General features: G+C 36.0%; 1 protein-coding gene across 4 annotated transcripts in view; it reads left to right on the top strand.

Moving 5' to 3' along the window:
- LMBRD2 (LMBR1 domain containing 2) overlaps positions 1 to 15,658 on the top strand; it is a 43,490-nt gene that overhangs the window by 16,859 nt on the left and 10,973 nt on the right. For all 4 annotated transcript variants that reach the window (XM_072757093.1, XM_072757095.1, XM_072757094.1 and 1 more), the window contains exons 7-14: positions 2,788 to 2,862; positions 4,034 to 4,147; positions 4,519 to 4,702; positions 8,235 to 8,416; positions 8,944 to 9,077; positions 9,820 to 9,925; positions 10,758 to 10,855; positions 14,799 to 14,902. In XM_072757093.1, coding sequence (XP_072613194.1) covers positions 2,788 to 2,862; positions 4,034 to 4,147; positions 4,519 to 4,702; positions 8,235 to 8,416; positions 8,944 to 9,077; positions 9,820 to 9,925; positions 10,758 to 10,855; positions 14,799 to 14,902 — 997 coding nt within the window. The remainder of the gene's footprint in view (positions 1 to 2,787; positions 2,863 to 4,033; positions 4,148 to 4,518; positions 4,703 to 8,234; positions 8,417 to 8,943; positions 9,078 to 9,819; positions 9,926 to 10,757; positions 10,856 to 14,798; positions 14,903 to 15,658) is intronic.

Raw genomic sequence — 15,658 nt, forward strand, 5'->3', positions numbered from 1 at the left:
CATAAAATCTCCCAAATACAGTTTTGTAAAAACCAGCTTAATGTCTTATGTTTTTCTCTGAGGTGAATATATACATCTGTGTGTCTGTTATTTTTCTTTGGAGCATTAATAAACTTATAAGCCGTGTCAAACCATTCAAAAGGTATTTGCTATAGGCGTAAGAGATCATCCCTACCATTTGTCATTTTTTGAGGTGGAGAATTTGGGAGAGGGAGAAATAGCCACTATTTAAAATTGCCCATTAGCCTGACTTCATAGATGCTGTCTGCCCTGCCTAGTGATGAGGCACAGTGATGTCAGTGCTCTAAGTTACGTTATTTTATTTTATTTATTTTTTAAAGATTTTATTTATTCATTCATGAGAGACACACACAGAGAGAGAGGCAGAGACACAGGCAGAGGGAGAAGCAGGCTCCATGCAGGGACCCTGACGTGGGACTGGATCCCGGGTCTCCAGGATCACACCCTGAGCTGAAGGTGGCGTTAAACCACTGAGCCACCAGGGCTGCCCTAAGTTACGTTATTTTATTTTCTTTTATTTATTCTCTTTTGTTTCTTTTCTTTTCTTTTCTTTTCTTTTTTAATAATAAATTTATTTTTTATTGGTTTTCAATTTGCCAACATACAGAATAACACCCAGTGCTCATCCCGTCAAGTGCCCCCCTCATTGCCCGTCACCCATTCACCCCCACCCCCCGCCCTCCTCCCCTTCCACCACCCCTAGTTCATTTCCCAGAGTTAGGAGTCTAAGTTACGTTATTTTAGATGAAGAAAATAAGCAATATTTCAAATATTTTCCACACTTCATGGAAGTTACGAACTTTTAAAGGAATCTTAAATTTATAACAGATATAGTAAATATCATTAGTTAACTGTTTCAGTACTTATTTTTGTATAATATGGCTCAAAAATTTTAAAGGAAAAATACAGTATTTTCATGCATAATTTATAAGCAGACTATATGGTTCATATTCAAAGTTGTACTAACAAGTCAACAAAATTTGAAGGCAATTTAGTAATACAATGCAATGATGATTCGAGAGTCTTTTAAAAACCCAAGTCTTAATCCTGTCACACTCCTGCAGTTAGGCCTCACTCAACTGACCTCAGATGAACTGTTACCAAGGCCTTCTGGAGGGCTTTGGTTTTCTTCAGCCGGATCAAGTGCTGCTCAGGCACTTACTCTCCTTTTCTTCCCATGGTCACATTACTTCTTTCAGTTCCTTGAAACTCTTCATGCACTTCTGCTTGGAGGCCTTCATACAGGCTGCCCCTCTGGAATATTCTTGCCCCTTCCTTTGGTTGGCTGACCTACCTCCTACTCATTCTTTTATCTCAGCTTAAGTAATAAGTTTATCAGAAAGCCTCCCACACTGGATTACATAGTATTTTCCATACCATTTCTTTTTGAATAATGTGTTTTCTTCCTTAAGCTAAACTCCTGACAGGAGCAATGTCTACTGGTACAGAGTATTTATAAAGTCTACATATTTTAAATTTTGATAGTTATTGCTAAATTACCTTCCAAAGAAGTTATATAATTTTGCCAGAAAACTTATTTTTAAAATTTGTAATTGTTTTTAGTGAGCTTGATGATCTTACCGGACATTTCACAATAGAGTTTCTTATGTGTCTTCCCAATCTTTGCTTGATTTGTAAGCACTCTCTATATAATAAGGGAAGTGATTTTTTTTGTCATATAAGACATAAATATCTTTTCATAATTTTGTCTATATGACAGATGGTTTCCTTGCCTCCCTAGGGCCATTCTCTACGCTACAATCAGAATGTGCTTTTTAATACCCTGGTCAGTTTCTCTGCCTCCCAGCCCTTGAACATGCCGTTTCTTTTGCCAAGAACAGTGGTTCCAACTCTTTTTTTTCTTTTAATTCCATTAGTATTCTAGAATATTGTTGTTCTTTGCGAACTACAGGTTGTAAAGATTCCCCCCAACCCCTTTATACCTTTCATAATTCCTAACTTGTTTATTACCTCACCATCAGCCCATAATCTTTTTTTTTTTTAAGATTTTATTTATTTATGTGAGAGACCCGTAGAGAGAGGCAGAGACATAGGCAGAGGGAGAAGCAGCTTCTCATAGGGAGCCCAATGTGGGATTCGATCCCAGGACCCTAGGGATCACACCCTGAGCCAAAGGCAGATGCTCAACCACTGAGCCACGCGGGCATCCCATCAGCCCGTCATCTTTAAAGACCTGTAATGTCATGTCTTCCTACCACATCTTCCAGTATGGACTACGGTGACTTTCCACCTAGCACAGTGCTGGCATTAGTGTGCTCTTAATAAACAAATGTGGAATGAGTCAGTAGTTGTGACTGCTGTAGAGGACTCTCATTGGAAAGGGGCAGGTGCTTTGTGATGTTTGTTTCCTGTTGCTTCCTCTGATTTCTTCACCGTATTTTAGATGATGAGATAATTGAGCTTCCTGAGCCACGTGGAGGAGTGCAACATCGCAAAGTTTGTCTGATCCTTCATGGCTTTTTTATAATGCCTGCTCATCATTGTGTACAAGTCAGCAAATGATAAGGGAATAAATCTTAGAATGTAGTAAAAAACATGAGGATATAGGTATTGCTATTCTATAATTCTGTATTTTTACTTACATTCTCAATAACTTAATCAGTGAATGGAGCTTCATGTGTACGCTGAGTAATTTGGGTTGAAATTAAACTTGTGAGAACATATATAGTACCTAGGACAGTTTCATTTGAAGCATATGATGTATATAAATGGAAATATTTTTATTCCTCTTACTCTTTTTTATAGGAGGTTCGTAAAGTGAATGACAGCATCAAGTATAACCACCCATTGAGAAAATGTGTTGACACGATTCTTAAAAAGGTGATTAATTATAATCCTCATCTTTTTTCTTTTGACATACAAATTTGTAGAATATAATATTATAATAAAAGTATCAGAAAAGTATGAGAACAGCCTATGACTCAGGTCTTCCCATATCCTTTCCATTTTCAATGAAATATTAACCATAAACCGGTAGTAATCTGCACATAGAATTTGTTCAGTAGTTATTACAAGTTTAACATTGAATTATTGGCAATATTTTTCATTGAAATCTGGATGTAGAAGTTACGTTAATATGTATACTGATTGCTATGATGCAGCAATAGAGATGGACCGTCACAGTTTCTAAGTGTCATTGAATGTGGTCATTATAATAAACTAGGGCCTCAGTAATCCCTTTCACTCGCTCCCTGCATGTCAGTTTACAATATATGAAGTACATCGTAAAATGAATGACCCTATGAGATACTTAAGACAGATATTTAACAAGAAGCCATACAATTAAGGTTTTACTGCATTGGGATTGAATTGGGGTATTTGTATACTTCCAAAATGATTGTTCCAAAAATGAGCTGTTCATTGTCTTTGCAACCATAGAACCACTAAACTATTTCTTTTCGTCTATTTTAAATCTGTTATGCTGATTATTAGCTAGTGTTCCCTTTGACTAAGATGATGGTCATGAGAATCAATTCTCTAATCATTTCTCTTACAATGCTACCTTTTGAGACCTATTCAGAGAGGTTAAGTAACTTGCCCAAGTTCAGGTAAGTAATGAATAACTAACAAGACAGATGACCCCAAATCATGTGTTTTTCTGTTCCATGCCTTTTAAAAATCCAACATCTTGGATTTATTATGATTCTTCTTCATTTTTACCTAGGAAAATAATAGTTTCATCATGTGCCTACATAACCTAATCCTCTCAGATACTTGTTGCTTCATGTAGGTAACTCCCTTACCCTACCACAGCTAGTATATCTGATAATAAAGGTTAATATTAATAGGAGAAGGAAGACACTCAATATATCTAAAACATTTTCAAGAAAATGTCAGGAACTAAAAATCCAACTATATAGAGATGCCAATGAAAGAAGATGATGTTTTTGAGAATACTAGACATGCCCAAGAATAGAAGATTTTATAATAAAAATAAAATTTTTAAGTTTTTTGAAAATGAGACTTTAAAAAATCTGCTTGTCCCTTTTAGTGCCCTACAGAATATCAAGAAAAAATGGGTAGGAACATGGATGATTATGAAGATTTTGATGAAAAGCATAATACCTACCCAAGTGAAAAGAGTCTGGTAAAACTACATAAACAGGTAACTTTATTAATAATAGCTTTTTGTACTTACTGATAATTTTAGTTAGATTTATAATTACTGTCCACATAAAGGGAATTTGGAGTGAATGTGTATTTGAAACTTTCTTTGATCCTGTGCATTTTTCTTTTTGAAGTGTTTTAACTATGTGTTTCTTTAACAGGGTTACTGTTGGTATTTGGGGAAGGAGAATTATTCACTGAACCTAATTGTTACATGTGTTGTAGAATACTAACATCCTTGGCTCAACCCAGCAAGTGCCACTGACACTTCCCCATTGTTAGGAGAACCAAAATATGCTGTCTGGCAGGAAGATGAAACACTGCTGGATCAGAACACTGAAAGATGTATTCCCCTGTTCTCTTTTTTAGGTGATTTATTCAGTTCAGAGGCACCGTCGAACTCAAGTACAATGGCAGATTCTTTTGGAGCAAGCATTTTATCTAGAAGATGTAGCAAAAAATGAAACTAGTGCTACTCGTCAGTTTGTTCATACCTTTCAGTCACCAGAGCCAGAAAACAAATTTATCCAATATTTTTATAATCCTACAGTTGGTACGTAATTTGACATAATTTCAAAATTTAATGATAATTTTTCTAAGTGCAGAGTTAAATCATATTTGTATTATTTGATATATACCATGTGGTACTATATATCTGATAAACCTCCCCTCTAAAAATATTTCACTGGTTATATAACAGATTATCAGTTTCTGCTGTTACTTTACAGTTAACCAAAATTCTATCCAAAAATATATGCAATGCATCAAGCATATTATGTATTCATAATACATACTCTAAAAAATTAGAATTTTAAGCAATTTTATATCATAAGCTTGGGTCTCCTCTTCAGTCTTGACATACTACTAAAATATTTCCCTAACAAGTCTTTGATTATTTATATCTATTGTCTATTTACAAGACCTACACTGAGTATTTGTAATTATTTCATTCTCTCTTTTTTTTAAAGATTTTATTTTTTTTATTCATGAGAGACACAGAGAGAGGGAGGCAAGGACACAGGCAGAGAGAGAAGCAGGCTCCATGCAGGGAGCCCAATGTGTGGGACTTGATCCTGGGACTCCAGGATCACATCCTGGACTGAAGGCAGGCACTCAACTGCTGAGGCACCTTTTTCATTCTCTTTAATGATTGTTGGTCACACTCTCTTCAAACGTTATCAGATTTAGTATGAAGAACTTAATGAAAATATGCCAAAGTGTCATAGTGTTAACAATTCCATTTACCTTATTTTTCTAAATAAACCTTATATTCTCTTTCTCATATTTGGTCTTGAGTATGAAGACAATGCCCATAATGTATTTTGGAAAACTCCTTCAGCAAAGATCTTTTCTAATTAAATAAAAGAAATACTTATTTTCATTCATTTGACAAGTATTTGAGAACATATATGTTATCCATCGTTGGGCGCTTGGGTACTTACTTATCAGTAAGTGTGAAGATGAAAATTCCTCTTTATGGAGTGAGAAAAATAGACAATGTATACATAGAGGTGTGAAGAAAGTGCTGAGTAGGTAGCTGGCTGTAGAAATGGGAAATCAGGGGAGAAGTCTGGTCTACAAGTAAAAATCAGGCATCATCAGTGTATCATATCAGTGAGCTATGGGTCAGAATAAAATCAACAAAGAAGTAAATGATAAAAGCGAGAGAAAGTCAGAAGACCAAATCGAGGCATTCCAGAATGTAAACATTGGGTTGATAAGGAGGAACCAGGAAAAAGGCTAAAAGAGAAGTGGCCAGTGAAGTAGGAAGTAAATCAGGATGGTGAGGTGTTTTGAGGAAAGGGGTATGTAAAGCACCTTTCCAAATGTTGTAGATGGGTCTACAGTCACATGAAGCCTTGGCCATTGGATTTCAGAGAAGTGAGGTGGAGATTGAGGGGATAAGAAAGCTTAGTTGGAGTTTAAAAGAAATAAGGAGAGCAATTAAGAGGCAGAGAATAGAAAATGTAAAATGTTTTCCTTATAAAAGGGAGTAGAGAAAAGAAGTAGTAGCTGAAGGAGGATGGCAGGGTCAAGATCAATCATAGCATGTAGTTTGGGAACAGTGTCTTGGAGGAAATGTAATGAGAGAGGAGTATGGCTCTGCTGATGTTCATGAGAAGGAGCCATGAAATGGGAAATAGTGAAGTGCAGAGAATTCCCTTAGATTAGGAAGTAAGGCACAAATGTACCTGAGCAGGTAAGAAGAGGTGGTAGTGGGAACTTGGGGAGGCTCCCTTCTGCCAGCTTCTCTGTGAAATGCTAAGCATAAGTATAGGAGAAGAGATTTGGGAGATTTGAAGAGAGAAGGGAAGGTACAAAATAGTTGCTAAGGAGAGAAGGCCTGGGAGAAGATTGGTGAATTATAATCGGCTAGCCAGGCAGTGCTCAAGGTCCGCCTGAAGCTGGGAAGTAAGAGTTTAAGTGAGACCAGTCAGCAAAGTTGTGTGTCTCCCTTCTGCAGTGTGCAGCTCCATGGGTGCAGGCTCAGAGCAGTTGGATCTGACCAGGGTGTGGCTTCAATTAGCAACTGCAGAGAAGCAAGAGAGGGCAAAGAGAGTGGGATGTTGGAGACTAATTCTCCTCAAAGACTATAGAATCCGAGCTGGTAAAGAAAGCAATAGGGTACCAGGGCCTTAAGGGCAATACAAAGGTGCTAGAATGAATGGATCATTGGTGCAGGTAAGGTCAGTCAGTGGAATTGGAATATTAGATGAAGATATTGCTTGGAAACAGGGACCTAGTAATGAGATTAAAAGGAAGGGTGGGAGTTATTGGCAGTGAGAGGCTTAGGGATGACGGGTGTGCGTGAGTTGCAAAGGTGGGGTGGAGATGAGACCTCTGGAGGAAAGGAGGGCAAGGAAGTGAAAGACTCCAAAGAGACTAAAAAAAGGGATCATCAGTTTGGACCATGAGCTCACCAGGAATTGTGCTGAGAGTAAGGTTGCAATTTTTAGTGTGTGAGCTCAGAACTCAATACCTCAGTGAATGAAGTGAAAATACAGCCTTTTCAATTTGGGGAGCTTTTTTCTTTTTCTTTTTCTTTTTTTTTTTTTTTTTTACTTTTATTTTTTTTATACCTAAAATCAGACTTAACTGGGAATTGCCAGAATAGTACAAATAATTCTTGTATATGCTTCACCCAGATTCTCCACATGGTAATGGTTTACCCGAATTTATCTTTCTTTCTGTGTATGTATTTTTCCTTAATCTTTTCAGAGTTGAATCCAGACATGATGCCATTTTCTCCTAAATGCTTCAGTGTAGAATTTCTAAAAATAAGGACATTTTCTTATATAACCAAATACAATGATCAAACCAGGAAATGAACTTTGATATGGAACTGTTATCTATAGACCTTAATCAAATTATCCCAAAATATTCTTTGTTAAAAATCCAAGATTTTTTAGTGAAAGGGAATAAAGGGGAAAGGAGAAAATATGAGTGGGAAATATCAGAAAGGGAGACAGAACATGAAAGACTCCTAACTCTGGGAAACGAACTAGGGGTGGTGGAAGGGGAGGTCGGCGGGGGTTGGGGATGACTGCGTGACGGGCCCTGATGGGGGCACTTGATGGGATGGGCACTGGGTGTTATTGTATATGTTGGCAAATTAAACACCAATAAAAAATAAATTTATAAAAAAAAATCCCAGATTTTTAAAATGCAGCAGCACACTCAAGTGTCATGTCACCTTAGTTTCCTTTTATCTGAAACGATTTCTCAGCTTCTTTTTGTTTTATGACGTTGATATTTTTGGAGACTCTAGGCCAGTTTTTTATTGGGTATCCCTGAGTTTGAGTCTGATATTTCCTCATGTTGGATGCAGGCTTTACATTTTGGGTGGGAATACAGTGGCAGTGATACTGTGTTCTCAGTGCTTCATGGCAGGAGGCACATGATGTTACTTTGTCCCATTACTGGTGATTATTTGGTGAGGAGCCAAATCTGCCTGGTTCCTCCGTTGTGAACTTAACTGTTTTCCTCTTTGCAGTTATAGATCTTGTTTGGGGATATTTTGAAGTAATGTAAATACCCACTTACTCCTTTAATGGTTTTCCTAATTTTTTTCTTTTATCTTCCAGAATGGTACTGGGAATGTCTTTTGCGACCATGGTTTTATAGGATACTTGCTGTGGTTTTGTCCATCTTCTCTGTGATTGTTGTGTGGTCAGAATGCACATTTTTTAGCACTACACCTGTCTTATCCCTCTTTGCAGTCTTCATACAGCTGGCTGAAAAAACATACAATTATATTTATATTGAGGTCAGTTTATTTCATTTCTGTCATAAACATGTGTCAGTTCATAGTATAGTTGTCAACTGTTATTTTTTCTTTATTTATTTTACTAACAATGAAAGCAGTAAAGTTCCCTGCACTGTTATTATTCAGACTTCAAAAATGAGCTTCATCCATTTACCTAAACTAAGAACTGTGTTTGAAGGAAGATGACAAGGTGCAAAATAGTACAGAATCCTTTTATGAGAATACCTTGACCCTCTTTATGTCAGTGAAACTATATAATTTAGAGTCTTCATATGGAGAATTGCCAAGGGAGTGAGAGAATGGGCGCACTTTAGGAGGTAGATTGAAACTCATGGACAGGTTGTTGAACTGGTTGAGATGTAGATTTTTTTATAAATTCATTTTCTTAGATGGTTAAGAAAAACTGTTACTGTGTTTAAATTTTAGGATGTCAATAAATGTTAGCCGGAAATAAGGGATACTGCTTATGAAAAGTATATAAAGTACCCAAGTCGATTAGTCTTAAGCTGGTTTTGCTTCTTTTTCAGATTGCTTGTTTCCTTTCCATCTTTTTTCTGAGCATCTGTGTTTATTCTACTGTGTTCAGGATTCGTGTATTTAACTATTATTACTTGGCTTCACATCACCAAACTGATGCTTACAGCCTTCTTTTCAGTGGCATGTAAGTAGGACTGTGTATAGAGACAAGCGGGTGACTCCATTGCATGCATTCTATGGATTTCTCATTTATTTCTTGTTTATGGGTGTTCCACTAGCACCTGTATCTATGTGAGCTCATTGATTAGGTTCAAGCATTAGTTAGATGTTTGCTGACTAAATCCTGCTTGAAGCTTAAGGTTATAATAGGTTTGCTAGGTTAGAGAGGAAAAGAAAGACAGCCTGGATTTACAAATCAGAGATTCAGTAAATAGATTAGTAAATACTAGGATCATTTGAAAATTTGGGGGCTAAGTCAGACCTAGAGAGTTCTGAGATTTGGTGGCATCAAACTGCATTATGAGAGCTTGAGAAAACAAACAGGAATAATCTTTGCTAAGAAATTTAGTAAGTCCAGTTCCCCTTGAGGATATTGCTGTCCTTGCCATTCTGAGACAGATTACACAGATGGTAGACTTGCAAAAAAGTGTATATGTAGCACTCCACAAATTCTTAGGATAAAGCAGCAGCAAACACCATCAAAGCAGGCAGTCTGAGGCTGGAGTTTTGCTGTGTGGGTGTTGGTATTTTAGGGAGATGCAATTAATAGGATTTCCAGAATATCTCTCAGGTAAGGACATTTCACATTAAGAATTCAAGGTAAATATACACACTGATGGAAATAATAGTTATATTTCAATATAGTAAAATGTATTTTGCTACTATTTTTTTTTTTACATATTCTGTTTATAAATGCGTTTTTACAGGTTATTTTGCCGTTTGACTCCTCCGTTGTGTCTTAATTTCTTGGGTTTGACCCATATGGATTCATCCATCTCTCACCAGAATACACAGCCAACTGCTTATACATCTGTAAGTATAGTCAGAAAACAGTTTTTTAAGATTGTCTCTATGAGATGTATTATTGTGGGATTTTATTTATTCATGAGAGACACAGAAAGAGAGAGGCAGGGACATAGGCAGAGGGAGAAGCAGGCTCCACGCAGGGAGCCTGATGTTGGACTCGATCGCAGAATTCCAGGATCACACCCGAGCCAAAGGCAGACTGCTGAGCCACCCAGGTGTCCCATACTGTGGAATTTCTTGTAATGCCAGCAAAAAAGTTTTGTAGTGTTATTAGGATCTTTTTTTTTTTTTTTTTTAGGATCTTTTTTTAATATCAAACTTTCTTTTAAAGGTTGTATATGTAACTACTAATGACTGGATAAAAATTATTTTGCTCTCTTTTATTGTAAAAAAAGTTTTTTGGTTCACAATGCTTGTGCAACTGAGCAATATCAATAGACTTCATCTATAATATTAGCTTTTATATTTATGATCTTCATGTACACAATAAATTTCAGTAATATTTATAAAATATTTTCTTTAGATGAAAACCTCAATAAATAAGCAAATTCAGACATAATTTACATATAACATATTAGTTTAAAATATACAACAGAATGATATGATGTATGTATATATTTTGAAATGATTGCCACAGTATCTTTAGTTAACATCACACTCTTTTTTTTTCTTATGATGAGAACTTAAAAATCAATCCATTTAGAGCTTTATTTCTACTTTTCGAAAAGTCCAAATTTGTTAATATGCTGGGTTAAGAGTGAATTTTCTAAAGGTGGAAAGTAATGAAAAATATAGAACTGTACTAATTTAACTTCCTTTTTTTCCTTTGGATTGTTAGATTATGGGTTCCATGAAAGTTTTATCCTTTATCGCAGATGGATTCTATATATATTATCCTATGTTGGTGGTAATTCTCTGCATTGCTACTTACTTTAGGTAAGAAACTTAACATTGATAATTTTTCCTCCTACTCTTGTCCAATCTGGATATCCTGTCTCAAAGCTGTTTTTAAATATTTCCTGGTCAGGTTTTGGTTGTTGTTTGTTTTATTGTGGCTTTCGGGGAACTGTAGGTAGTTTAAAGGATTTGCTTAAGTGATGAGGACAGGTTTTCACTCTGAAGGTATTTTTAAGAAAAGAGAAGTACAGTCATTCTTTTACAAGTATTTAGGCTACAAGTGATAGGATTGATTACAGAATATTAACTCTAAGTCCTGGCCTTCAACACCTGACAGTTGATTTAGCTTATAAAATAATCCCATGCCCACTTTTTATCCAGTAACATAAATGAGTCTAAGGGTTTTCCCCACAATCATTGCTGGGTTTCTAGATGTCTTAGACCTTAGCCAGCACAAAATATCATGTGAGAAGTGATTATAATTGGGCAGTACATATAAGGCTGGAAAGGACACAGCCTACCACTTTTTATAGGATTAGAAAATAATTGAATCTTGGCAAGGGTACAACTCAAAAGGAGGTAAATATGCTTGGCTTTTAACACCCTGTCTTCCCTATTTCCACATGTCAAGAGCCATCATCCTGTACTGTGTCTGCCCTCTTCACCCAACTGCTTAGGTGTTTTGTGACACACCAAAAAGATTGTTCTTAAAAAAAATTTTTACTGGGGTGCCTGGGTGGCTCAGTCATTTAAGTGCCTGCTTTTGGCTCAGGTTGTGATCCTTAGGTCCTGGAATCAAGCTCCACATCAGGCTCCCTGCTTGATGGAGAGCCTGCTTCTCCCTCTGCCTGCTGTTCCCCCTGCTTGTGATCTCTCTGTGTCAAATAAATAAATAAAATCTTAAAAATATATATTTATTTAGTTTTAAAGATTTATTTATTTGAGAGAGAGAGAGCAAGAGAACACAGGTGTAAGGGAGGGAGGGACCCAGGGAGGGGAGAGAATACTAAGCAGACTCCCCACTGAGTGTAGAGCCTGACGGCAGGGCTTGATCCCACCACCCAGAAATCACAACCTGAACCAAAATGAAGAGTCAAACATTTAACTAACTGAGCCACTCAGGTGCCCCTGAAAAAATATTTATTGATGTCCATCAGTTTGCCTTTCTGATGAAAATGTTTCTTCTAACCACTTTTCATTTAAATCTTTTGATACCATTCTATTGCTATTACAAATAATATGTATATTCATTAAGAGGATTTTGAGTAAAGTCAAGTATCCTTTGAAATAAATTCTCTATTGAATGTTTTAAAACATTTATATTTTACCTTCTTATAGCTAAAATAAAAGATTATATTTTAAAATAAAACTGTTAATATGAACTCAGAAAATCTAACTTTCAAGATTTTTTTCTATAAGGTAGAAAAGACAATAGGTTTGTGAAATGTGTCATCATTGTGAAAATGAGGTAGTAAAGGAGGAAACTACACTTTGCATGTCTAAGACTTAATTTTGAGGGATCCCTGGGTGGCGCAGCGGTTTGGCGCCTGCCTTTGGCCCAGGGCGCGATTCTGGAGACCCGGGATCGAATCCCACATCGGGTTCCCGGTGCATGGAGCCTGCTTCTCCCTCTGCCTGTGTCTCTGACTCTCTCTCTCTCTCTCTCTCTCTCTCTCTGTGACTATCATAAATAAATAAGTTAAAAAAAATTTTAAAAAGACTTAATTTGATTATATGCTTATTTATTTTAAAGGTTTATAAAATTACTAATGAAACATTAAGAGCTTTTGATCTCTGTCTTCACATGTTAGTTTTGTTGGCAAAATTAGCATATCTTCCTACTTTATATTAGGGTGTTACACAGATCAAGGAATAGATGGTGGGATAGTGGTTTATCAACTATAAAATCGTAAATATAAAGAGTTATTGTATCTAAAAGGAAAATTATTAATCTGTTAAAGGTATTATTTTAGAGTTAATTGGGATAAACTTTGCGTGCCAGTTTGTCTTTTAGGAAAAGAAAGGTCAGATTCTTCAATTTTCAAATTATCTCTCAAAATAGATATTCTATTATAGAGATATATGAAACAGTGCCTTAGTGACATTTTAGTGATAACTTGCTTCATAGGTCCATTTTCTTTTGAAATGCTGCCATAATTAGTCTAATTCTCATGTTTTGTTTTTTAAGATTGATTGATTTAGAGAGAGAGCATGCACAGAGGGGGAGGGGCAGAAACAAGAGAGAGAGAGAGAGAGAGAGAGAGATTGAGAGACAGAATATGAGAATGAATCTCAAGCTGACTCCCTACTGAGCACGGAGCCCAACATAAGGCTCTATCCCACCACTCTATTCATGACCTGAGCTGAGATCAAGAGTTAATTTGTCACCGATTGAGTCACCCAGGCACCCTACTAATTCCCATGTTACTAACAACACAGCCATCCCTAGAGTTAATATTTAGACTTAACTGCCTAGAGAGTGTAAGGCTATTTCCTGACACTAGAAAAAGCTATGACCTTCCCAGAAATAATTATCTAATTGGGGTTTCTCATCCTAGAGTATTGTATTCCCACAAGGGTGTGAAGATAGTAAGGAAGTATTTAGTGTCACAGAATTAGCATAACCATCTATCTGAAACCCCAGTTTTGCTCAATGATAAATCATATAAAACATTCCTTATATATTAAAGCAAGGAGATATGTTATGAATTAGTTGTATTTCTTACACATCAGTTGTGTAAAATGGGAAACCTTTACTTTCTTGTAATCGCTCCACTGTTTTCCTCAGTGTAATGCTCACATGCACCCCCCCCCCCCCCCCACACACACACACAATCATCCCTCTTTCTCCTTCTTCCTCTCTTCCTCCCTTGCTCCATGTATGTGTTTGGGCTTATGCCATGAGGAGTACATCAGTGAAAAAGTCTGAAACTAAGGCAACAAAAAGTCCTTGGTCTTTGTTTTGTCTTGGATTTAAATTCTAGCTCTAAAATTTGTTAAATGATCATTAGCAAAGTATTAAACCCTTTGGGCCTCTGTTTCTTTATCTGTAAAATAATTATTTCTTAGGATCACAGTAAGAATAAGGTAAGAGAGTGTCTGTAAATTGGCTGATGAATAGCAGGGTCTTTTTTTTTTTTTTTTTAAGATTTTACTTATTTATTAGAGACAGAGAGAGAGAGAGAGAGAGAGAGAGAGGCAGAGACACAGGCAAGGGCAGAAGCAGGCTCCATGCCGGGAGCCTGATGTGGGACTCGATCCCGGGTCTCCAGGATCATGCCCTGGGCTGAAGGCAAAGCTAAACCACTAAGCCACCGGGGCTGTCCTGAATCGTAGGATCTTAACAAATATTAATCCTGCCTGTCCATCCATTGCTTCTTTCCTTGTGTGTCATATTTTCAGAGTACTCTTGTCCTATACAACAGTGAGGTTTAAAGTAAACAGCAAATAAGATAAAATAATAGCCTTCAGGTAAGACATAATAATAAACTCTGAGTATATAATAAAATCCATTTAAATGGAATTGACTAGCTTTCAGGTTATTTAAAAAAATTGAACAGGAAAATTAATTTTCATAATTAAGATTTTCTAAACCACATTGTTTTATACTTAAAAATGCTAGTTGTGTATTTTCAGCATTAAAATTGTGTGAATATAAGAAAAGAACAAATTGCGTTTGTATTAGAGCCATTGTTTTGTATTCTTGTGTAATAATTTTCTGAAGGTATACAAATAACCCAACTCAGTGTGTTTTTGTAAGAAATCTGGGTATGGTGCATGCCTTGTTAATGGAATACTGGCTATATAAACTTCTTAGAGAAATAAGTCCTTCTTAAAGAAAGACAAATTATTATAACTACATAACTTGCTGTGATAAGTAATAATAAAACATAGGCTTCTTTGGAATGACAATACCAAAGAAGAGTTTAAACATTTACAATGAGAAATAATGCTTGCCTTTTTAAAAATCTACTTTTATTAGTTTGGGAACTCGTTGTTTGAATCTACTTGGTTTCCAGCAGTTCATGGGAGATAATGATATGACATCAGACTTGGTTGATGAAGGAAAAGAATTAATCAGACGAGGTAAGATTTGTCTTTTAAAATAAAGGAAAATTCTAGGACTCAAAATACGAATTAGTGTTTGTATAATTTGTAATTTTTAATCTCTTAAGAAATTAATGTTTTTTAGCTAAAATTCTACATAAACAATCTTCATAACAAAAATGATTTGAAACTATAAAAAATAATTTGAAACTATAAAAATAATTTGAAACTATAAACTATAAAAAAAATTTGAAACTCTCATCTGTATGCCCTCAACTAAGTAATGCTCTTGGATGGCATTGGAGTTACTTTCATATTTTCCTGGAAATGGATTTGCCAAGCTCAGTACAACTATAAAATTCATGAATTCAAAGAATCATCAGTGTAATACCACACAGGAAATCATTCAAGCCAAGGCTGGTTTTGAGAATGCAATGATCATTAACAACCTATTAGAATACATTGCACTCTACTAAAATCTAATCCAGACACTGAATATATCAAATTTCCTGAGGTTCAAGTGATGGTAAGGAAAAAAGAAAACAAAACTTGAGTGTGGGGACATTGATTCCTAGACATTCTCCCTCTGTGAGTCTGGAGCTTTTGTGTGATCATTTAGTTAAATGGAAGCCAAAATATGTTGTGACTCCAATAAAAGCTGTCATAGTCTTCACATTCTGAGAAAGGTGGAGTCCAGTTGATGTAATGGTTCTGCTGCTTTTTGCATTAATTAGACCTCATGTGGAATATTGTATTCAGTCCTGGGTAAGATTTCAAGAGTTGAACTGATAAGTT

Source organism: Vulpes vulpes, chromosome 4, assembly GCF_048418805.1.
Source record: "Vulpes vulpes isolate BD-2025 chromosome 4, VulVul3, whole genome shotgun sequence".
Classification (NCBI taxonomy): Eukaryota; Metazoa; Chordata; class Mammalia; order Carnivora; family Canidae; genus Vulpes; species Vulpes vulpes.